Genomic DNA, 24,586 nt, shown 5'->3' with positions numbered 1-24,586 from the left:
GGGGAAGGGGAAGAGAGAAGAGGGCTAGCTCAGTGGTTTGAGCATTGGCCTGCTAAACCCAGGGTTGTGAACTCAATCCTTGAGGGGGCCATTTAGGGATCTGGGACAAATCTGTCAGGGATGGCACTTGGTCCTGCTGTGAGGGCAGGGGACTGGACTCGATAGACCTGGAAGGGAGCTTGAGAGGTCATGAGATGGTATATCTCTATATATTATTATAACCGTGCAACAGCTAAAAATGGTTGCGGATACACGATTACTAGAATAATCAACATCCCAAATATCAGGATAATTGAGGCTTGTTCACCGTGGTTTTGAAGATTAAGAGCACAAGATAACCAAAAGACCCTCTTATTATTTAGTTGAGCAGATAAAATGCTGAAGCTTTCACAAAGAGAATCTTTTTTCCAAACACTTTGCCAGGAGTGGGTCATTTGTTTAGAGCCAACTGCTCAGCACTGTACAGAACAGGGATGTTAAATTACATGTAATCAGCTAATCGAGTATTTGATGGAATTTCCATCGACTACTTGATTAGTTGATAAGGAGGGAAACTGCAGAGGTGCAGTGGGGCTAGCCCCCAGCAGAGCTAAAAAGCAGAGGCGTGGGGGTGGGGGGCAGAGACCAGGTGGGAGCTGGGAATCAGCTGATTCGCAGCTCATGCCCAGTCTCGGCTATGCCTCTGCCTCCTCCACTCCTCCAGACAGGGCAGGGGGGAAATGTCTTTTAAGCCAGCTCCCTGCACACCTTGCAGCTTGAGTCACTACTCAAGAAGTCACTTACATCCCAAAATACAGAACACTCAAAGCAGCAGTTCCTATCGATTATGGTTTCTAATATAAAATATTTAAATTGATTGTAAAAAAAGTTAAGGATAAAATACAGACATGAACATTTAACAATCTGATTAAAAAGCCCTTTCCCAACTCATTTGCTCAATTTTCTCTTTTGATACCCAAGTAGGGCCGGATTAAGGGGGGGCTAGCCGGGCAGCTGCCCAGGGTGCCAACCTGTGGGGGGGGGGGCACCTGACTAAAGTAGTAAGGGGCGCCATGTGCCGAGGGTGGAGGGGGGCGCCACGCATGCGCCACTCACCCACTGCCTGGGGCGCAAGTATGGCTCAGTCCAGCACTGTATCCAAGATTCATAATCCTACAAGATCAATTGTCCGGAGGCTTCCAAGAGAAAATGAACAGATACAAAAAATTTCCAAGTCTTTGTACGATAATTTTTATATACATGGTCTGGATGTGGGAAACTTCTGTTTGCGGTCTTGCTTCCATAAAATTATAGCATTAAAAACTAATGAGAAGGTTTAAAATATGGTTGCAGAAAAAATAGCTATCTATATGTTCCCCCCACTGAGTGCCCTCTTTGAAACATTTGAATCCAACAGTCAACTAGAGACTTTGGTTCGGTTTGATGAATATTTGAGTCTTGATTTACTCATATGCGTGTCAAAAATCCATAATACTCTTCCAATTCACTGCCATGTTATAGCAGTGCTGGCATTTGAACACTGAAAACAAGCTAAATGGGACAGTCACACATATTAATGTAAAATTAATTTGTACAATAACTACAAAATCATACAACCAAAACAAAACAAACCACAAACATAGTAAATGTCTTCAAAGTCACAAGCTTATGTCAGATATCCTATCAAGATTTTATTTTAAAAAGCTTACCACATCAAGTTTCCATCTTAATTTATTATTGCAAGAAGAGACGATTTCAGGATATATTTTTAATAACGACTTGAATACCTTTACTCTGCAGCAATGTCAGAAGAATATTTGAAATTTAAAAGAAACACTAGAAGTGGGAATACTTGAAGACTCACATGTATGAACTGCAGAAATTATATTTTTCTGGCATCTCTAGCAGGACTTAGTAAATATCTAGACCTCAAAGCAACCAGATCTATGGTAAGTATCTAGTGACCACACAGAGAAATTCGAACATTAATTCTTTAGCAGCAGAAATGCATTAAACTAAAATTCAACATCTGAAGGAACCAGTATCAAAGAAAATGGTCCTGTCAACTTTAATCAAGGAGCATAATCCCATGGGTCATGAAACAGAACATTCACTTCAAATGTTTCATCCAGAAAGCCAATTGTCTAGACTCTGCTGTAAATTGTACTTTTCAAAAAATCAAAATAAAAAAGCAGTTCCACCAACTGTATATATTTAAGAGGCCGCACTTCAGGAATAATCATTTGTAGTACTTCAGTATCTAGTAGAAGATATGTTTTCAACAAGTGCTGCTTGTACTGTGGGATAACATTTCCTGTGTTTAATAATTTATTCAATGCAGTAGAGCATACGGCACTCACCTATCTTCTGCTCTCAGTTGTCTTCCAATTGTTTTCTTATGCATATATATTACTTTGAACACATGCTCAAATTGTGCAGGATTGGGCCCTTAGTGAATTTACAGGAAACAGACAGACAAAAGAATAGCGCTCTGAATAATCTTAAATTTCCAGTGTGTTGAACTGAGACATGAAAGTCTCAGAAGGGTAGCCGTGTTAGTCTGTAACTAAAAAAAACTTAAACAACAATGGTCCTGTAGTACCTTAAAGACTAACAAAAAATATATATAGTTAGTATCATGAGCTTCCGTGGGCACAACCCACTTCTTCAGATGACAAATATGGAGCAAAAGGCACAGAGGTTCAATTCTAAGGCAGAAAAAGAGGGGAAAGGGAGAGGGGGAAAAACTTGTCAATTAAAGTGTCCTTGCTAAATGAGGTTAATAGAGTGGTCCATAAGTACCTGATACTGTAAAACTCCAGTTGTCTGGCATCCAGTGGTCTGGCACTCCTGATAGTCCGGCACCACCTGGAACCCGGAAGTGCTCCAGGCAGCCGGACAATTGGAGATGCTCTGCCCCGGGCTTCCCCGAGTCGGCCATTGGTCAGTTTCAGCAGTGGCTGACTTGGGGACGACCGGGGAAGAGCAGCTGGGGTGCTGTGTTGGTCCCTTAGCGCCTCCCATCGGCACTGCGGGACCAACTCGGCAGCACCCCAGCTGCTCTGCCCCAGACTTCCCTAAGTCAGCCACTGCTGAAACTGACCTCCGGGAAGCCCGGGCAGAGCACCCTAGCTGCTCTGCCCCGGGCTTCCCCGAGTCAGCCGCTGGTCAGTTTCAGCAGCGGCTGACTTGGGGACGCCTGAGGCAGAGCTGCTGGGGTGCTGGTGGTCCCACAGCGCTACCCCCCCACCCCAGACCCCTCTTAGCCCCCCCTTTTGATAGTCCGGCATATCTGATAATCCTAAAGGTGCCAGATTATCAGAAGTTTACTGTACTTAGCTTTTGATGTCATTTGGGTGTTGAATATAATGGCCCATCTAGTTCATGTCTTTGTTCAATACATGAGCTATAGTATCAAATCTGTATATGAAGGCCAGTTCCGCAGACACACTCTAGTTCAGTGGTCCCCAACACGGGGCGCGCGGCGCTTGCGGGGGGGGGGGGGGGCGACTCTGGGCGCGCGGCATTTGGAGGGGGCACCGGCCCCCAGCGCGCGGCGCTGGGGAGGAGCGCCGGCCCTGGGAGTGTGGCGTTTGCAGCGGGGGGGGGGGGGGGGGGGGGGGGGGGGGGGGGGGGCGCCAGGCCCCGGGCACGCAGCACTTGGGAGGAGTGCTGGCCCCGGAGCGGGATGTTTGCGGGGGGCTCCCGCCCCCGAACACACGGCTATGGGGGTAGCACCCCCGGGCGTGCATGTGTCCCCGCCCTCTGGCGCCCGGCAGCCTCTAAAGGTTGGGGACCACTGCTCTAGTTGATTCCTGAAATTACTTTATAAGAGAATAGCCATCTTTAAATTCATTAATGAGTGCCCAGGCAAATTAAAATGTTCCCCAACAGGTTTCTGTGTGTTAACATTTCAAATATCTGATGTGTGTCCATTAATCCTTTGTAGTAGAAGCTGTCCTGTTTGGCCAATATACATGACAGAGGAGCACTGCTGGCACTTGATGGCATACATCACATTAGTAGATGTGCAGTTGTATGAGCTTCTGATATGGTGGCTTATGTAGTTAGGTCCTGTGACCATAAGCAGCTCCCCACCTCACCGCAGACAGGGCCGTCTCCGACCGGGCAGGAAAAACTCCCATACTGTCCTCCCCTTCAATTGGTTAATCGGTTAAATGGTTAACCGATTAAACAATATTTTACATCCCTAACACACACAGGATCACCGTGGCTTGAATAAACAGCAAGCTAAAACAAACATACTATAATCATACTACTTTACCATAAAAGTTAGCTTCCTACTAAGGATAGTAAGAGGCAGGAAACTGGCTAATCCTGTAGTTGATATTATTTGGATCAACTACACCAGTGGTCTCCAACCTTTTTACACCGACAATCACTTTTTAAATCTCAGAACAGGCGAAGATCTACCACCCTGCCCATTCCTTGAAGCCCCGCCCTCTCTCTTCTCCTGCTGTCCATCACTTGCTATCCCCAACCCTTACTTACACACACTGATAAACAGTTTATTTTTAAATTATGCGATATATAAAATTAAAACCACGTGTTTACAGTTATGAAATAAATTGTCTGTTTTTTATTCATGCTATTTAAATCTAAAATGAAGCATTTATAATTATACATTTTGTGGGGTCAGAGTTCTGTGGCTGGGGGCAGGGGAGAGGGAACAGGGTGCCGGGAGGGCAGAGGACAGGGTTCTGCAGCAGGGGACAGGGTGCCAGTGGGGACAGAGTTCGGGGAGTGGGGATGGAAATGGGGACAGAGTTCTGTAGCTAGGGACAGGGGAGTAGGGTCTGGGGAGTGGAGACAGGGTGCCAGTGGCAGCAGAGTCTCCCCTGAATCTGCCTCCTCTCAGGATTCTCCCCTCCCTCCTCCCAGAGGGAAGCCAGCTCATGCCTCTTCCGGGCCTGACTCCCCCTTCTCCCTCCCTCCTCCCCCCATGGGGCAGGGAAACCTCTCGCGTGCCTGCCCCGGGGCCAAACCCCCCTCCCACAGTGCAGCACGGCCAACCCCCACAGGCGCCTGCCCCGGGACCAAACCTCTCTTCCACAGTGGGGTGAGGCCAGGCCCGGCCAACCCTCCTCACTGCAGCATGGCCAATCCCCACGGGCACCTGCCCTGGGGCCAAACCCCCCTCCCGCGGCGTGGCCCAGCCAAACCCCGGGCCGACCCCCGTTCCCACGGCGCAGGGAAACCCCTGCACTCAACTCATCCCTCCGGCGCTGGCGGCTCAGAGAAACCTCTGCACTCCTCTTCTGGGGCCGACGCCCCCTCCCCCAGCATGCAACAGAGCTGTGGGAGGGGAGCAACTTGCGCACTTCCGGAACTCCCGGAAGTGACGCGGGCTTCAGGCAGGACTTCCGTCCACCCCATGGGAAGCTGGCACTACACTAGAGGTAAGTAGTGGGGCTTCTCAGGGGTGGGGAGAAAATGGGAGGTGGGGTTGCCCAAATGCCTCGCGATCGACTGGTCTAGGCCTTGCGATCGACGGGTTGGTGACCACGGAACTACACGATTAGTTGATAAGGGTTGGTGCTCTTTAGCAGCTCGTGCCGGGTCCGGGAGCTACCCTGGGTGCGGCTCTGCATTTTAAATGCAGCAAGAGCCAGGCAGCTCTTACTACATTTAAAATTCAGAGCCACAGCATTCCTGGCTCCTGTGTAAGCCAGGACTGAGCCGGGCTTGCTCAGTCCTCGCTCACGCCAAGTCCAGGACCTACCCCTGCTGTGGCTCTAAATGTAGAGCTGCAGTAGGGGTAGGTCCCACTAAAATTCACTTTTTAGCCATTTTTTTGAAAAAGGAACAACTCTTGCTGCTCTCAAAGTGTAAATGCAGAGCTGCAGCGGGGGTAGGTCCCGTAACCGGCGGAAGCAGGGACTGAGCAAGCCCAGCTCAATCCAGCTCAAGCTGCCCAACTCTCACGACATTTAAAATGCAGAGCTGCAACGGGGGTATTTCATGCGCCGGGTCAAGCAGCCCCTGTCCACAGTGGCCTGGGATGGCGGAATGCGGAGCCATCTCTGCTCATGGAGAGCCTGGGCCTGCCACGGGCAGAGGCTGCTTCATAGCAGCCTCCCCTACCCTGGTTCCTCTGATAGAGGAAGCAGTGCAGGGTGGAGAGGCAGAGACAGTGCTGGGGGGGAGGGGGGAAAAACAGGCTTTTAATATGGCTCCCGCTTCCCCCCCCTTGCTGCCCCTGATATAGACACAGTGGTGGGGTAGAGGAGGAGGGAGAGAGGGAGAATGTGAATAGTTGGCTTATCGAGTAGTCAGCTACTCCACTAATCACTTACATCCTACTTCCTACTTGACAATCTTAAGGAATTTGTGCCAAACAACAACAGACCCCTGGATGATCATAATAAGATTCATAATTCTTCTAGATTAGGGCTGGGCAAAATATGGCCTGGGGCCAGATCCAGCCCATCAAGCCACTGGACCAACCCACAGATGCAGCAGGGAGCCTCAGACAGACTCCCTGTTTGATTCGTTCCTCTCTCCCACACACAGGCTGCTGCATCTGTTTCTTTTTCTCAGCTGTGAGCCCAAGTAGCGGGGACTGGTGCCTTTTTTTTTTAAAAAAAGGAACAACTCTTGCAGCTGTCAAAATTAAGATTAAAACATGAATGATGGCAAATTTGTTTTTCTTAAAAACAGCATCTGTGAAACTAATATTTTTTAAATGTGTAACTACCTCTATCATATACCTGATGCATTTAGGATTAGGTTATTGTAGGAAAATTATCTATTCACTGAAGTAACTAGCAAACTTCCAACAGCATTTCTAATCATTTTAAAAGTTGCAAATGAATTCAGACTATTACTTCATGGATCAGATCCCTGTAAAATGGTGTAGAGCCAAATGCAAAGTTTTGTGATTGCTTTTTTATTATTTTTCTTCTTGAGAAAGATGGAAGGTAAGATTGCACCATTGCAATAAGTGCTTTTCAGGTTAGCCACAAAACAAAGAGCCTTTTAGGAAAGGAAAAAAATGGTTTTTCAAGAACTGTTAGATCTCAGAGCGTACTAAACTAGCAATTTTAACATACTGAATTTTCAGTATTTTCCTCACAAGGGTTTATTTTTTAATTGAACTGTGTCAGGGATAAGAGTGTGTAAAATTTATGGTAATACTACATATTATTAATTCAGTTTGATATTAAACTTTAAAGAATTATATTCTTTAAAAACAATCCATAACATTATCCATATTCTTATTACAGTAGTAGCATTGTGGTTACACATCTGATTCAGAGTTTTGGTACATCAATTAAGGAATATTTTTCTGTAATCTGGATGAACATATTACTGTAAAAATGCCAATGGCTTTCCATCAGCTATAAAATACAACTGTATGTGCCACAACTGAACTATACTTAGGGAATTTTTCTTTAATATTGCATTTAGGGATGTAAGTGACTAGTTGAGTAGCTAACCAATAAGCCTAGGCTTATTGGGTAGTCAAGTCACTAGACTATATGCTCCACCCACCGTTGCTGCTTCTCCCCCAGAACCTCATCCTCTCCCCCCATGACACCCTACCCCCTGAGGATGTGACTTCAGGGATTACCCGATCATGGATTTTCTCATGCTGAAAGCATGATCCAGGAAGCATTACAACTCATTAGTAAGCAGCATCTTCAAATTATTTTCAATATTCAGAGCAATTGATGATCACTTGTCTATTATTATTATTTGCATTACTGTAGCGCCTAGAATCCCTGCTGTCAGATCAGAACCCCTTTTTGCTAAGTGCTACACCAACCCAAAGCAAAAAGACAGCCTCTGCCCTAAAGGGTTTATTATACTATTATCATAAGACAAGAGAGGATAGTTGGATACAGATCAATGAAGTACAAATACACAATGAGAAAATACTTATCAATGTGAAAGACAGTCTCTGCTCACTAACATGTGGTGTTGCATTGTTAAAGCTACTGTATATAAAATTGTAAGTGGGCCTAGCCATTTTACAGTTATAAATGCCACAGAACCATGTTTGGCATATCTGGGTTCTGACAGACATGTGACTTAGTTAAAGCAAACTAAACTTTTGAATTAAAGCTAATAGCTCCTCCCATAATAAAACAATGCGCCTACTTAACACTATGTAGCTCAAGTATATTTGTATCAATGCATTCTGGCTATCTAAACACCTAGCGGCAGCACAAAACACTGTGCACATTTTTCAAGGAATCTCCTCACCCTCAGGAGCTCTAAGATTTCTGGGATATAAAAGTATCATTGCTCACTGAGCAATGCACTTATGAACAGTTGTTCAGGCAGCTGCATTCATTAAAAAAAAGTTTGGAGTGAAACCAAAAGGATAGGAAGATAAGTGTTAAGGAGGCAATACTGGATGAAGCTGAATGGAAGTAAGTAAAATTAGTAAAGGGCACAAAGGGGAAACAAGGTATTCAAAGATAATTTAATGTTTTCCAGGGAGCCATAAGGCAATCTAATGATAAATATAGAGTTACAGAAAAAAAGGCCAACATAGATGAGCAAAACACACAATAGAGGTAAAAAGAGGTACAGGAAGAAATTTATTACACATCAGATACAAAGGAGGACTGGAAAGATTACAGAATCATATTCAGAGCAAAACATGATAAGAAAACCTAAAGTTAATAACTTAGAGTTAAGAATTTAAGAGCAATTTCTATCTTAAGAGCTGTAGCTATAGATTATATGGAACAGACTACCAAAAGCAGCCCTTAATTAAAAGATTTAGATAATTTTTAAAAGGTAACAGACAAATAATGAGAGCAAAAGATGTTCTAAATCAGTCTCTCTCAACCAGTGGTATGAGTACCCTTATGGGTGTTCAAGAGATGTCTGGGGGGGTACATCAACACAACTGAAATTTGGAGAAAACTGAACTTCTGTTTTAAGTTTTACAGCGCTTTATTATTTTTGTACTTTTTACACCCAAAAATTTCATTGCCCACCCGGCTACGATTAAGTTGTTTAAATTAATGTGTTCCAATGGTAGAAAAAACAATGGTGTGTCTGAAAACTGTAAGTACTAGGGGTACTTATTTTTTTTAAAAAAGGGTATTTTATAACAAAAGGTTGAGAAATACTGTTCTAGATTACAACTCATAACTCTAAAGATGGGATGGATCTGCCCCAAAGACTGGAAAACACCAGGAAACTAGATGTTTCGTTTCCCAGTATTTCTAAATAGCATTGAGCAAGCTAAATTGGTAAATTATAATGGGATAATTAACTTGCTTTCACTTCCACAAAGAAATTTTGCCTGCATCTTGATTAAAAAAAAAACCAAAACCCACTCCTGACACACATGTAAAAAGCACTCATTATTAGATTACAGCTTTGATGTACTTTAAAATATACAGACATAGTTTCCTCTCTGGGAGCCTTGCTATCTAGACATCTAGGATGGCCCTTTAGCTTCTGAGAATTTAATTTATAAAAAAGATGCAAAATACTCTGGGACTTTTATTGAAGTGTTCTAAAAACAATCACCAACAATGTTCAATTAATGTATTAATGATACAGAACTTTGCTTTGAAAACTAGCTACTCTGTTAATAGTGCTAGTCTTCCAAGACTGATATAGAGGTGACTAATATTCTGCAAAGTCCAAGCAGCAAAATAAAAGCAAGGATTTACTTTCCTGTTTCTACCAAAACATTAATTCTAACTAATATCTCACCTACTCTGGTCTAAAAGACTGGACATTCAAAGAGATTTTTTTTCATATACTGTCCAAAATTGATAAGGTTTCTGGATGTTATAAGTATGAAGTTTGTAAACTGAGATTTTAGACTTAAAGGTATCTATCCCACAAACACACAATTCACCACTTACTGCAGTCATCTTAGAACCATACACCTTTCTACCAAACAAAAATAAAGGCTTAGTTACGCAGGGGAATTGATTGGCATAGCTATAATGCAGGGTTTCCCAAATATAGGTCGACATTACATTTCAAAAGGGTTGCCAAGTGCCTTCCCAGGTGGCTCTGCCCATCCTCCCTCCTCCCCCCATTTTTGAATTGCCCTGGGTCACCAAGTCTTCCTGAATTGTCAAAATGGGTCCCCATCTGGAAAACGTTGGGAACCACTGCATAATGGAATAAAATATTCCGTTACAGCAGGGGAGGGGAACCTCAGGCCTGGGGGCCAAATATGGCCTGCTGCTTGCCTGGATGTGGCCCCTGAGACTCAGAGCCACCCCCCCAGCTTTGGGGAGCCTGCGCTGGCATTCCAGCCCCACTGCTGTCCCATCACAGGGCTGGAAGTAGGGATGTTAGCGACCAGTTGCTTCCCCTTTCTCCTCTGCCTCTATCAGAAATAAGCAGCAAGGAGGGGAGCCAGCTCAAAAGGCTGTTTCCCTCAGCACCATCTCTGTGAGGGGCAGGGGAGGAAGCAGGAATCAGGTGTGACCTGGGAATCAGCTGCCCCGGCTTGCGACGGGTCCCCCTGATGCCCTTCAGCCTTTAAAATGTATTAAAAGCCTGCCATCTATTAACACGTTTAAAAGGCAGAGCTGCAGCGGGGATAGCTCCCAGGGTGGGCTTGGAAATTCCACCAACTAGTCGATTAGTTGATTAAACTAATTTTAACATCCCTAGCTGAAAGCACAGAAAACCTACTACGCTAAGCCCCCCAAGGCTCTAGTGTGCAAAGGGAATGTGGAGAGAGTGTTTTTCTCCTCAGTTGGGGGCCATGTTAGTGAGGGGGTTGGGTTTTTTTGTTTTGTTTTTCTTCTCTTGTGTGCAGCCTCCGACTGATTTTTCTGTGGGTCAGCAGCCCCCAGACCAAAAATGGTTCCCCACCCCAGCATTATAACTGTACAAGAGTTAACTCCCCATTTGGGCATTATTCCCAAATGAAATTACTTTTTTCAGAGTAGAATAACTCTGCACAGGGTGTTATTCCACTACAGCAGTAGTTCTCAAACTTTTTGGCCCATGGTCTACCATGCTCAATTCAGACCTTTCCACGGACCATAAGCCAACCATCCATGATGACAAAATGGGTGCAGGAGGGGATGGGATGCAGGGTCTGGCCAGCAAGTAGGATGCAGGAGCAGGCTCTGGGTGGGAGAATCTGGGAGGCAGGTAGTAGCAGGGTGGGGTGGAGAGTTGGGGAAGGAAGGAGGGTGCAGAAGCAGGCTGCAGGTGGAGGGGGTTTGGGAGGGAAGTTGGGTAAAGGAATGGGCTTAGGTTAGAGGATCTGGGAAGGAGCGAAGGTGTAGGAGCGGAGTATGGGGTCTGGATGGGAAGAAGGGTGCAGGAGCAGGCTGGGGGTGCAGGGTCCGGGAGGGAGGGAGTGGATGAGGGGTGCTTATGCGGCTCTGTGCCTTTCGTTGCTCTGAGGCATCATTTCCCGCTGCTGCCACTGGCCAGGATTCTAGCCAATGCAAGCAGCAGGGAAGCCTGTAGGTGAGTGGTTTCCTGCTGCTGTTTCCATAGTTGAGGGGGAGGAAGAGTGGCAGCTACTTCCTTCCCCTGCAAGTTGGATCTGGCCTACGCCTCGCCTTCTTCCCCAACAGTGGGAAGTTGGTACCGGCACTCCAACCTTGTGAGAGTTAGGTGGGGTGCTGGAGCACCAGCTCAGATTTCCCACTGCGAGGGAGAGGCAAGCCCCAAGCCTGTGGTCCACCTGCAAAATGATCTTGGACCGCTCCTGAGAACTGCACTTCAGTTTTGCTAGTCTAGTTCCTCATATGGACAAGCCCCGAATGACAATTTTGTATTTTTAAAGCACTGAACAAATACTAACTAAAATCTCTCAACACTCCTATGTGAACTATTAGGGATTTCCAGTTCACAAAAGAAGAAACAGGGGGTAGAGACAGGGCCTGCTTGGTACTACATCATGACACAAATGCACTTTACTGAACTAAGGAGGTTGTGGATTCCAATTGACTAGATCGGTAGAAATTGTGTGTGTCACAGAATGGATAAAACTAATTTTTGGTGGCAGGATGCACCTGCCAACATTTGAACAGTAAACAAGCATTGGTAGTGGTGTGAGAAGAAACCATTGCTCTCACCCTACAAGGAAAGGTATAGTGATGCAGGTAAGCAAAAAAAGGCAGGGATATGGGAAAAAATTAACAGACCACATACTGTAGGTGCCTGGCAGCCCTGATACTCTCTCTCCCTCTCTCTCTCTCTCACTCTCAACATCTACTGAAAATGCTGCTGCTGGGATCATCTTCTTGGACTGCCATTCTGACTATATTAACCCTCTCTCTTTGCATCCCCTCCAATGCTCCTCCCCTCCCCCTACCAAATCAATCACAAGTTCTTTGCCTTTAAGGCCCTTAACTCTTTATCCCTATTCTATATATAAGATATATTACATTACTCCCCCAATATCATTATCTCATAGACACTAACCTTCCCCCTGAGCCCTCCTCTGTTCTAAAATCTGATTTGTCAATTTTATGTGTGTTCACTTTTGATTGTATCACTTTGGTATATATGATCAAGCCAATTTTCTTCCACAATTTGATCTGAGAAGTGGGTCTGGCCCACGAAAGCTCATCACCTAATAAACCATCTTGTTAGTCTTTAAAGTGCTACATAGTCCTGTCTTTTGTTTCACTCTGCTAGTAATGGCAACCTCGATTGACCACTTATGCGCTTCTTTCTCAAGTACCACTAAATTTTCTCCCATATACTTCCCACGCATGGGAAAAATCCCCATCAATTACTGTAAAACTCCACCTTATCTTCTACAAAAACTACCTCTCTACCCTGATGCTGACAAATCATTCAGATCTGGCATTGGCTAGGAAAGTGCCAAGTGATGACTGCAGTTTTTCTGCTAAACATCCTTCTAACCCACTCTTCAGCCAGCATGTCTGTTTCATCCAATAGTTATATCCCATCTGTCACATCAATTGTGAGTGCACTCAGGCAGAAACTGTTGTCTTTGTTACATGTCTAGACAGCGCCTATCACAACAGGCTCCTACTGCATAATTGAGGTTCCCAGGCAACAGCGTAGTACAAATAAAATATCTACCTAAACAACACTCCACCTGTCTCTCATATAACATGGTATTGGCAGACCACTTATGACAGACTCTAGCAGTGTGATAATATTGAAAAAAATGTGCTAATCAACAAAAATAATGTTAAAATAATCATTTGTACCAACTCATAGTCCTCCTTCATGTTTAGGTATGACAAAACAGGTAATTTTTTCTTATAAAAACGGAATGGTGAAATCAATAAATGTAGATTGTGATTAACTATGCAGTTCACCTGTTTATATTTCAGTAACTAGAAATGGACAGTATAAACCCAATTTTCACTTTTTTTTTAAACTATCAATTCTTTGAAGTTTCTTCTCAAATGCTTCACTACCATAAAGAAGTTACTTGACATGTGACTTTTTGGGTTTTCTTGAAAATATAGAGAAGTCTGGCAAGAAGTTTGTGAGAAATTGGGGAGGGGAGGGGAAAGAGGAATCAAATAAATTGTAATTATTTGAAACATATCTCAAAAAACAGGTGGTATAAAACCATCACATTTAGCTTAGTTTATTTGGTTATACTGAACAACGAGTGGTTCCTGTGAATATTTGTTGGAAATCTTGAATTTGTCACACTTTGGTTCTATTGAACAATTCTTGCCAAATTTTACTAACCTACAATTGCTCTAGAATAGACGGTTAAAAACATCTGCAATTGAACGATGACAAGATATAATGCTACCTTTGATATAAGATTCATATTGGTATTTATATCATGCATAGCTATTTGTTTTTGTTCTTCTGCTTACTCCTTCTCTCTTGGAATCTTTTTGTAAGACTTCTTGTCTCCCTTTCCAAACCTGAAAATTTCCTACATAAGATATTTCTCCCTCCCCATAAACTTCATTCACATATCTTTATTTTAAGTTCATTCTAACCGATACTCGCAACTATTCTTGAACCAAACTCATGAGAGAAAGCCTTACACCAAAACACCAACCATCTTTAACAGTGAGGGCATGTTTACACTAGGAAATTATTTTGAAATAACTAAATGACTTAACTCTCGGTTTTTACAAATTCAAACTAACGTATACCTACTGCAAGGGAAGCCTCAAAATTTGTTCGAGGCAGGCTCCATTAATGTTGATATGCTACCACAACTTAGAGGCCCAAGAAGCACTGGGGAGTAGTTATTTCGAAACTGCAACATTAAAGCGTCCACCCTAATGCTATTTCAAAATAACTTTTGAAATTAGCATTCTTCCCTGAGGAAAGCGGAATTACAGATTTTGAAATAAGTGGCCCGTTATTTCAAAATAATGGCTTGGTAGTGTGGATGCTTCGCTTATGAATTCAACCTAATGGGGGTTATTTCAAAATAACACCCTGGTGTAGCCCAGGATTAATAGTGATGAGACACACTCATCATACAATACCACACGAATGAATGCATTCCCAAATTATCCCACACAACCACAAATTATCCTAAAATTCATGTGTTTATTTAATTTATCTTTGCCAACTATAGCATTAGGATGACAAAGCATATGAAAGAAAAGTGATAAATATGTAATTGGTAAATACAATATATTACAAAATATTAGGAACCTACGTTTTGGCAGTGACATCCACAAACTGCCCTGGGCGGAAGTGAGCTGCATACAGGGGTGTACCTTAAAAAGGATGGAATATATATCATTCAGTTAAGAGCTGAAACATGAACCATTATCCTGTCAAAATAATTTAAAATAGGAAATATTTTAACTTAAATCATTATTCTTTTAAAAAATTATTTAAAAATTACATATGACTATTTTTTCCCATATTATAGTATTCAATTGCTAAACTGGAATTTTTGTTCTTGTGTCCCAATACATACAATTTCAGATTTTACACAGATTTTTTACAACTAAAATGTTCACCTTTAAGATGCTCATCTATGCTGAAAAAGGCAAATCAAGGATCCTTAATATCTTTACTGAGAGAATAAAATAAACTAAAACCACAAAATATGCAAATAGCCACAAACATAGCACAGAGTATCACATTTTCAGGTACTTTTTTACCCTGATTTTTTGCTTCTATTTTTGAAAATTGTGGGTTGTGTGTATAAAAACATTTTAAATAACTCTGTTAATGTATTGTACAACTAAATAGCTTTTCAGCGTTAACAATGAAGCAATTTATTTTGATATGACCAAGATGATGACGCAAAGAAAAAAGTTTTTAATACAAATATAATTTTAGCCTGTGGTTCTGCAAACACAATGCATTGCTAATTAAGTTAACGCACAGTCCTATTAAAGAAAATGGGACTTCATGTTGAATCTTCCTTGTCCAGCACCCTTGGGACCTGATCCATCCCAAAGGAGGGAATTTGCCGGATATGGGAAGGTCCCTGCCACCAGTCTCTCAGGACTTCCCCCTCCCTGCAGCTGGCTCTGCTTTGGCCCCACTGCCACTGAGCTCCAGCCTGCAGGGCTTGAACTTGGGCTCCAGCCCACTGGGGCTCCCCAGGGACAGGGTTCCCCAGCCACTGTGGTCCCTCTTCTCCCCCACCCAACCAGGAATCACCAGGAATGGGGCTTGCCAGCTGTTCCATTTCTGCCACGCTCTGCTGGGGATCCCTGAGACGGCACTTGCTGGCTACCCCACTTCTGCCACGTGCCACTGGAGATCCTTGGGATAGGGCTTGCCAACTGTCCTGCTTTTGTCACTGGCTCTCTCACTACTACCCCGCCCAGCAAAAGCTTCCAGAACGAGGCTTGCCGGTCCCTCTGCTGTCCCGCCTAATCAGAGCTCCCAGCTGGATTGCACTCCCAGGTGCCAGGGCTCTCTGATCCAGCAACATATGTGGTCCTGCCGGATTTTGGAGGTTCAACCTATACTCATATAAGTAAAATTACTTATCTGCTTAAGTGCTTTCAGGATCCAGATCTTAGCTTACAATATTTTGTTTTTTACTTATAGCAGTCCTGTAAACTTTGAAAACACAACCAATAGTGGCATTTAAAAAAAATGCTTTTATAATTTACAGAAGAGTAGTTGTGTTAGATTGTTTCAGCAAAAACAAAGAGAAGTTCTGTGGCATCTTAAAGACTAACACATTTATTTGGGTATAAGCTTTCATGGACTAGAGTCCACTTTGTCAGATGCATAAACTTCAGTATTTATATCATTCATGTTCATTCTTTTTTGTCCCTCTGCCCACTCTTCTTGTCTTGCAATGGTTTTTGTAAAATTCCTCTTCTCCCTTTTCCAACTTAAAACAATTTCTTACCGAAAACGTTTTTCCGATTATAGACTTCATTCACATATCTTTTTCCTTACCAAGTTACTTCTCAGAAGATAGCAGTAGTTATTCATACAGGAAGAGCCTCTGGCCTCACTTTGCACTGCAGTTCACCTAAATCAGAAAACCTACCTGGGATTTTGACAAGCATTGAGAAGCACTGCAAACCAGTTAATGAAGTTTTCATTTCATGCATCTAACAAAGTGGGCTCACACCCACGAAAGCATATGCCCAAATAAATGTGTTAGTCTTTAAAGTGTCACAGGATTTCTCATTATTTTTCACAAATTTAGATCTTAAAACATTTTAATCTAATTTTGTAATACCAAATTCATTCTTAAATTATCTTAAATTGCTTCATTCTATTAATGTCAGATTGGTCAGTGAATGGAGATAGGGATGATGTGACCATCTACTAAATCACCAAGCAGAAAAAATGCCTACATTATTTATTTATACTACATGAAGTGTAAATAAGTAAGCATACTAAGTCAGAAAACAAAGGCAAATAATCAAAAGAAGAGAGGAAAGATGGAGGATGCTGCAGTAATGTGTGGTAAATATTTAGGACTCTGAATGCTTCTAACTTTCAGCCTTTGCTTCAAATATCTGATATTCTCCATATTTTGCACTGGATAGTACTAATGAGTAGCTGCAATAAAATCTAAGATCTGTTCATAGACTGTCTCTACTGGCAACCAAAGAAGCCACAATACTGCCTTAATAAAACCAATTAAGTCGTCTATTGAAATGCCCGAAGCAAAATTACTTTGGCAAAATATAAGCAACCCAAATTCACACATGAATAAATCCTGAAACATTTAAAACAATTTTTATGGAAGTTAAATCTCCAAACCTGATTCAAAAACAAAATTCTTAATGGAAACCAAATGCACCATTTTGTTGAATCCTTTTTGCCTCAGATAATATAAAACAATGGCATTTCAAGAGGTACCTAATTTATCTTAACCAGAGGAGCACAGAGAAGACGGAAAACTCTTAAATGGCAACTTTCCCAACTTCCTGCAAAACATCAATTATGGTGTCCTTATAAGACCTCCAAAGTCCTTTAGGGAAGTGTACTCACAATCATGTCTAACATGGATTCACATTTTAGCCATTTTGCACTGAATAACTTTTCTAAGGGGTGGAACTGATTTACTACAAAAAGAAGATATGCCAGAAGACAACAATTTTGTTCTCCACCCAGGGGAAAAAAAGGCCATTTTCTATTTTCTTATTTTCAAAGATTTGATATGGTCCCATTGATTGTGGAGAAATTACTTTTTAATTAATTTTCCTACTTAAAAAGGTAAGTGCACCTTAACGTCTTCTGTTTATGTAAGTCTAAATTAAGCTTAAATGATACATGTGGTTTTTTCAGTTCAAAAATATTACCTGGCTTAATTATAGCATTATCTGACACCTTAAATATTGTAGTTTTCTGCTTTGGTGGTACTCCTGCTTCTCTGAAAATCTCCAATGCTGACTCTGATTTCTGGAAAAAAGGACCCATAAAAACAAGTGAACTTAAAAATATGAAAAATGTTTACATCTGTCAGTACTACTTAAAAAAAATGGCATACATTTTTACTTTCCAGGAAGACTTTAAACTTTATATTAAAATTACTGTAGCTTCATTTCTCCATGAACTTCCTGTCTTCCATTATTGGTGTTATGCTTAAACAAAGCACGCAAGATCTTTTATAGTGGAAAAGGCAGTACACCACATTTATCGAGAATAAAACAGTAGCATATGCTTTTCAGTCACTCACACACACAATCACCATACACACACAGTCGCGCCAGATGATGTTATAGTTACCAGTCCAGAGTCTGGTACTGTTTCAGCGCTCGAATGTTTCTAAAAGGCAGTTGCTGATGTTTGATAAAATAAAAAAGCTTTCATTTGTAACCAATGATTATTTGTCAACTAAATGAATTTGGTGTATTTTAACTACATAAAGCCTTTGTTTTTTGAGTCTTCTGCTGTTCAGACTCTGATGTGAAATAGATCTTTGTGCTCTGTGAAGCTGAGTGAATGTTGACTTTTATAACGTTAAGTATATAAAAACCTCTCTGCAGGATCAGAGCCTTAGATTATGTCCCGACGCTATGAGGTTCACAGTCTTTAAAACTACATACACATTGTGGCACTGTAAAAAGATATCATTAATATAAATGTGTATTTATAATAACATATGAAAAACAGATTGCACTTTAAATTACTCTATAGTTAAAATGTACTATACATAAAAAGTTTACTAAGCAGTACAATATTTGTGTGTATGAAGAAAAAATGACTGGCTTCTCCTCTTAGCTTCAGAAGTTTTAAAAGACCTCTAAGTGTAATGACAGTCTAAATGCACAGTGATCATATGATGAGATGGATGGGTCAATACCAGCCAAATGGAAACCTGGTGTATGAAAACAGAAGTTGAATGTACACAGTAGCTAAGCTGAGATTTTTCTTTTAATGAAACCTCCTAGAAAGCAATTTAAAACAACTGATAGTGTCACTCTTTAATAACATCATCTGTGAGGGGATCACTTTTTAAAGTTCTCTGAAATTATCCTCTCTCTAATAAAAACACTTCTCTGAACTTTCAGACAAACTGATCTAGGATGCTTTTTAAGGCTACTTAGCTTCGTTTAAAAAATCTGCATTCTTCATTATTTTATTAACTTTATATAGACACATTTTACAAGAACAACAAAAGACATATTATACTTGGTTAGAAACCAACTGATAAAATTACTTTGTTTTTTACTTCATTAGAGGCCAACAAAACAAACATCTTTATGAAAATATTTCTCCTCCACTTAAGTAGGAATGCTGATATAGGTTGAACCTTCCAAATCTGGGACACTCTGGCCTGACAAAATCCATGGTCTGGCATGGGCATGGATGTTGCTGGACCGAAGAGCCCCAGAGCAATGCAGGGGCAGGGGAGCCCCGGCTGGGCCAGGTGGCATCTGGGGATCCCCCGCACTGGCCCGGAACCCCCAGTATTAATGGGGCTAGGGGGTGGTTGGGGAGCCCCAGCCCTGTCCAGGGAATCCCCGGCATCAGCGGGACCAGGCAGCAACCCAGGAACCTTGGTGTTAGTGGGGCCATGTGGCTGGGGAGTCCCAGCCTCAGCCGGGGAACCTCCAGTTACAGCTGGGCTACCTGTGGCCAGGCAGCCCCATCCAGGAATGCCGGGAAACCCCCGGTGGCAGCAGGTCTGAGGTAACTGGGCTGGCGGAGAAGGGTGGTCCAAATCCTCAGCGGCAGCAGGGAAGATCCAACAGCAAGGCAGGGTGGCCAGGTGGCCCCAGTGGTGGCTGGGTGGCTCCGGCCGGGAACCCATAGAAGATATTGTGGCAGTAGGACTGGCAGCAGCCAAGCGGTGCCCACTCAGAACCTTGGGAGACCTTGGGGCAGCGGGCAGGCAGCAGGGTGGAGAGCCGTGCCGGGCCAATATTAGAGGGGCCAGTGGCAGGGCAAACAGCCCCAAGGAGAGCAGCTCTGGAGTGCAGCAGCCAGCAGGGCTGACCTTCCATCGTCTGGCACATTCCTTGGTCTGGGACAGCTCTGGTCCCAAGGGTGCCAGACTAGGGAGATCCAATCCGTACAGGGTTCAGCAATCCATTAATTTTTAAAGGTGATTTGCCAATTTGAATTTGTATGGTAACACATTTTAAACAAAAGGTTTTTTTAATAATTATGATTAAACTATGCATTTTACAGAGCTGGCTGTATTATTGGTTTAATGATTGATCATCTGTATCCTGTACTACAGTGCATACAGAAGCGAAAAATAAAATAGGTATCTTCTTTATCAGACGTATTTAGACTGGAAAGTTACATTATATTTGTTTAGTTGACCAAAAACTGAATGCTTAACAGTGTATTCAAAATGGGCCCATGAAAAGGACTAACCACTAGATAGAAGTCACCAAGGGATAAGAAAGCTCCCCCCCCCCATTTTTCACCAAAACATCTGACTATAGCTTTCTATTGTCTCACTTCAGCAAATGAAACAAAATTTTATAAAGCATTCTAATGGACAAAGCAAAAGTAAAACATTCTTCGGCTCCTTGCAAAAATAGGGGAAAGATTTTTAAATGGAAACATTACAGAGATATTGAGTGTGTTCTCAAGTGAATAGTTTTAAAAGGTCTATTGAAAGCATACTGATTAGCGCAGTACAGACTGTTGCAAAACAGACTACATCTGCAAAATGATTAACAGACCTCAAAACTAGAGTTTTTTTTTTAAAAGCCATTGATAAAACTGTCACTGTACCATGTATTTTGGGAAAAAGATAATTAACTGTGCATTAACAAAAAAATTGAAAGTTTATCTAGTTGGAACACAGTGGCATCTGCCAACCTAAAAAACAAACTCCTAAAAATGCATTTAAAAATTTCAAATAATTTGTCATATAATCTAAATACATAAAACCTTCATTATTAGTGAAATTACTAAGGGGTTTATCAGACAATTCACTAAGGTGAGTCACTGTCAATATCTGGAGAGGACAGATGCTACTACAGGGAAGTAATGAAACATGAATTCCGCCAACACAACACAGGACTAATTTTCCCCAGTTTAGCTTTTCGAACTCACATTTGGAAGAAAACAAGAAAGTGATAAATATAAATAAAAGAGTAAGAAACTTCAAGTTTCAATGTAAACCAGAAAAAGGTACATTATAATTGCAGAGTCCTTAACAAGCATAAACTGCAGGGGTGGGGAACCTAAGGCCCAAGGGCCTGATTCAGCCCCCAAGGTTCAGGGCTCCCTACCAGTGTAGGAAAGCCCACACTGGTGTTCCAGATTACCCTCTGTTCCCCTGCAGGCCTGGAGCACACAAGATCTACTAGCCTGTGTCCCCAACAGTCTGGTATGTGAGGGGAATGTCTTTCTCCTTCTCAGTCAGGGGCCATGTCAGAGAGGGTGGGGTTTTTTGGTTTCTTGCTTTTCACTTGTGTGCAACCCCCAAATGATTTTTCTATGGATCAGCGGCCCCCTGACCCAAAAACGGTTCCCCACCTCTGCTCAACAGAAATAAAATAACTTATGTCATTCTTTTAAGCTATGTAATTTTATTGAATACATTTATTCCAGATTCAACCTCAGAATAAAGATAGGCCCAGATCTACATAAACTTATTCAACTATATCCATTTTAAACAAATAAATGTAACCTAATTAATAGAATTATCTAGCAAAAAGTTCCTAGAAAGGAACACAGATAATTTAACAAACCAGAGTCAACAATATGACATTTTAAAACATTGTGCATCAAAGAAAGCTATACAAATCACAATAAGAGCAGTTTAAATTTGACATATAATTGCGTGAATCCTGTATCTTCTATGGTCAATGCATTATGTTACTCTGCTAAGCAAAAAAAAATACTGTTGAGTAGTCAGGACTACCACACTTGCATTCCTTTGCTAGTGCACCATCAGCAATTTAAAAATTACTACATTCATATGAGCTAATACAGGTAAGAGACGAGGAGTAATTTCACCAAGTGCAAAATACTCATCTAGTAGGGGACATGCACCAGAGAGATAAGACATGTGGAAACTAAAGGAAACACTGGTGAGGTGCATACATGCAAGCATTAAATTAATCTAAGATCCCTCGAAATATAAATCCTTTCCCTACAAAAGCTTTGCATACTTTCATTTGGGGTTTTGAGTAGATTTCCTGCTTGAAAAAATGAGGTAACAATCGTTTAAGAAAAAGAAATCTAAATGACCTGCAAATAGGTCATTTAATGTCTTTTTGTATTTCTTTGAGTCAACCAGACAAGAGCTCAAGAACAATGCAAAGAGATGTGTAACACTTTATGTGAATGAATCATAAAAATGTGCTCTTTCCAGCAAGGCTAGGTTTCCCCATCATGACATAGGTTATTTTATTTTCCCCTGTGATTGGCAAAACTGCTACATTGCTTTGGACATTGAAAACTGACAAAATTCTGCTTCAGACATTTAGAGCTATTTGAATTAGTGGTTTGTGAAACCATCATCAATAAGCTACATTCACAACTGTGCATGTTTAATTCTTCTCTCAGGAACACTATATACAAATGATCACTCTAATATCAGAATTGAAAAAGGACCTGAGAAACTCACCTATTTCAGCGATTTAAATTTGTGGACAAGATCTCAAATTAGGTCCAATGCAAGTTTGTAGGGCTAAACACCTGCTTCCTGTAGTAGCAGTGGATGTATGCTCCCCTTTCCCGTAGTTCCCTCAATTACCAATAGAATACTGTGCATCAAAGCAGCTTTCAATAATACAGCCTTCTACTAGGGATGTTAGTGTATAGTAGCGTAAACGATTAATCTATAAATCTGAGCTTATTGGTTAATACTAATAACTCTCTCACTCTGCCCACCCACTTGCTGCCTCTATATCAGAGCTAAGAAGCGGGGGAGAGGCAGGAGCTCGTGCCCCCGCTGGCTTTTAAACTAACTCCCCATGAGCACTGGATCCCATGGAGCCGCCTGCTCCCCTCCCCTCCACCCCATGCCTCTGACAGAGGTGCAGCAGTGTGGAGGGTAAAGGGGACAGACGGAAACCAGAACACAGGGAAGCTGGCTTCTCCCAAGTATTGGCTCCCATGGAGCCACCTCCCCAGCCATGCTGCTGCCTCTCCATCAGAGGCAGCAGGATTGGGGGAGGAGGGGAAGAGGCGGGATTCCAGCATAGCCACTGTCAGCAGCGGGCCTGGGCTCATCGCAGAGGGGTGCTGGTGCAGCATCTGTCTGTGGTGAGGTTGGGCTCCGTGCAGACAAGAGGTTGCTGCTACCCCATGCTGCTGCCTCTGTTACAGAGGCAGCAATGCAGGATGGCAGGGGGTCTCCCTGGAAGCGGGGCCAGGAGCACACTGGCTGCCGTCTCTGTCCCCAGGAACCATCAAATAATCATGCAACTGCTAAGATTTGGTATGGTTACACAATTATTAAATTGAATGATATCTAACATCCCTACCTTGTACCATTTCCAAGAGGAAAATAAAGCTAATGGAATTGACCTCACCTCGAGATTTATCTAACAGATTTTGGGGAAGCTTGGGGTGAAGCTTCACCCCTAAAAAACCATCACCCCCCCCAAAACACCCTATGAAACATGAGTGTGTGAAGATGAGTGAGACACAAAGATGAGCCTCTGAAAAAGACTCATCATTGATTAAAAACCTATTAATACAGGGGTGGGCAACAATTTTTGATGGGGGGGGGCCACTCCAAGAATTTGGAAAATGGTCGAGGGCCACACTCTTCCATGACATTAATGTAGGATGTATTATGTGATGGAGGTTGGGTGCAGAAGGGAGCTTACAGTAAGGGAGGCAGTTGTGACCTGGAGCACTGGACTGGGGTGCAGAGGGTTGGATTGTGACCTAGGACAGGGAATGGATGTACAGAAAGGGGTGCAGGTATTGGGTTGAGCTAGGGCAGGAGGGGACTGATCTTGGGCAGAGGACTGGGGCATCAGATCTGGGAGGGGATATAGGTACAGAAGGGGAGCAGAGGATTTGGCTATGTGGAGTAGGGGACAGAGGTTTGGGGAAGGGAAGGAATGGGGTGCCCGATATATGCTCTGCGAGGAGAAACTTACCAGCCAACAGCAGTTCCTCAATCAGTCTCCCTGCCTGCTCTGCCCCCTCAGAGGCTGTACCCATCTGCTCTGGAGCTCCTTGTGCTTTGTGGCCAGAAACCAGCCAATGGGATTGTGCTGGGGGCGGGAGCAGCTCCTAGAGCTTCCCTCCTCCCCTTTGGACTCAGTTTTTAAAGAAAAACTGTTCTGCAGCTGTGTTTCTGAGTGCCCTGCTGGTGAGGCAAGGCAAGAGGGGAACCTGCCTGAGGCTCCCCGCAGCATCCGCAGGCCGGATCCGGTGGCTTGGCAGGGTGGATCTGGCCTGTGGGTTGTATTTTGCCCAGGCCTGTATTAATATATCACTGTTCTATTTGAAAGCATTTATAATTAGTGATCCTTAAAAAAATAATTCTAACCAAGAAAAGGAAGTAGTACACTTACATGAAAAGGAGATGAATTTTTTCCTCCAACTACTAGAAGAGCTGTTTTTCCATTATTCTCCTCCTTTGATGTGTACTTTAAAACATGGCAGTCTCTCACCTTAAAAAATAAATCACAGTTAAAAGGGTCTGAAAATAGATACATCTGCTCATAGTCTAATTTAAATTAAAAGTACATATTAAACAGTGTTTGCAAAGTCAGTCTCCACCTGATTTTATTTGTCTAATAGAAGACAAAGGTCAAACAAAAGAAAAAGTTAACTATTTACAATGAACCCTCTA

The 24,586-nt window shown here is 42.5% G+C and overlaps 1 protein-coding gene across 1 annotated transcript in view; it reads right to left on the bottom strand.

The window, feature by feature from the left end:
- The window catches only part of MRPL3 (mitochondrial ribosomal protein L3), a 66,427-nt gene that overhangs the window by 36,644 nt on the left and 5,197 nt on the right, over window positions 1-24,586 (bottom strand). Inside the window, exons 4-6 of the mRNA XM_075921925.2 lie at window positions 24,306-24,404; window positions 17,658-17,757; window positions 14,579-14,639 (exon numbers count right to left, since the gene is read on the bottom strand). Of these exons, the coding sequence (XP_075778040.2) occupies window positions 14,579-14,639; window positions 17,658-17,757; window positions 24,306-24,404 (260 nt within the window). The remainder of the gene's footprint in view (window positions 1-14,578; window positions 14,640-17,657; window positions 17,758-24,305; window positions 24,405-24,586) is intronic.

The sequence above is a fragment of the Pelodiscus sinensis genome, chromosome 2 (assembly GCF_052426305.1).
Source record: "Pelodiscus sinensis isolate ZL-2025 chromosome 2, ASM5242630v1, whole genome shotgun sequence".
Classification (NCBI taxonomy): Eukaryota; Metazoa; Chordata; order Testudines; family Trionychidae; genus Pelodiscus; species Pelodiscus sinensis.
The sequence above is the reverse complement of the archived record's forward strand: the minus strand, read 5'-3'. Positions and strand labels throughout refer to the sequence as shown.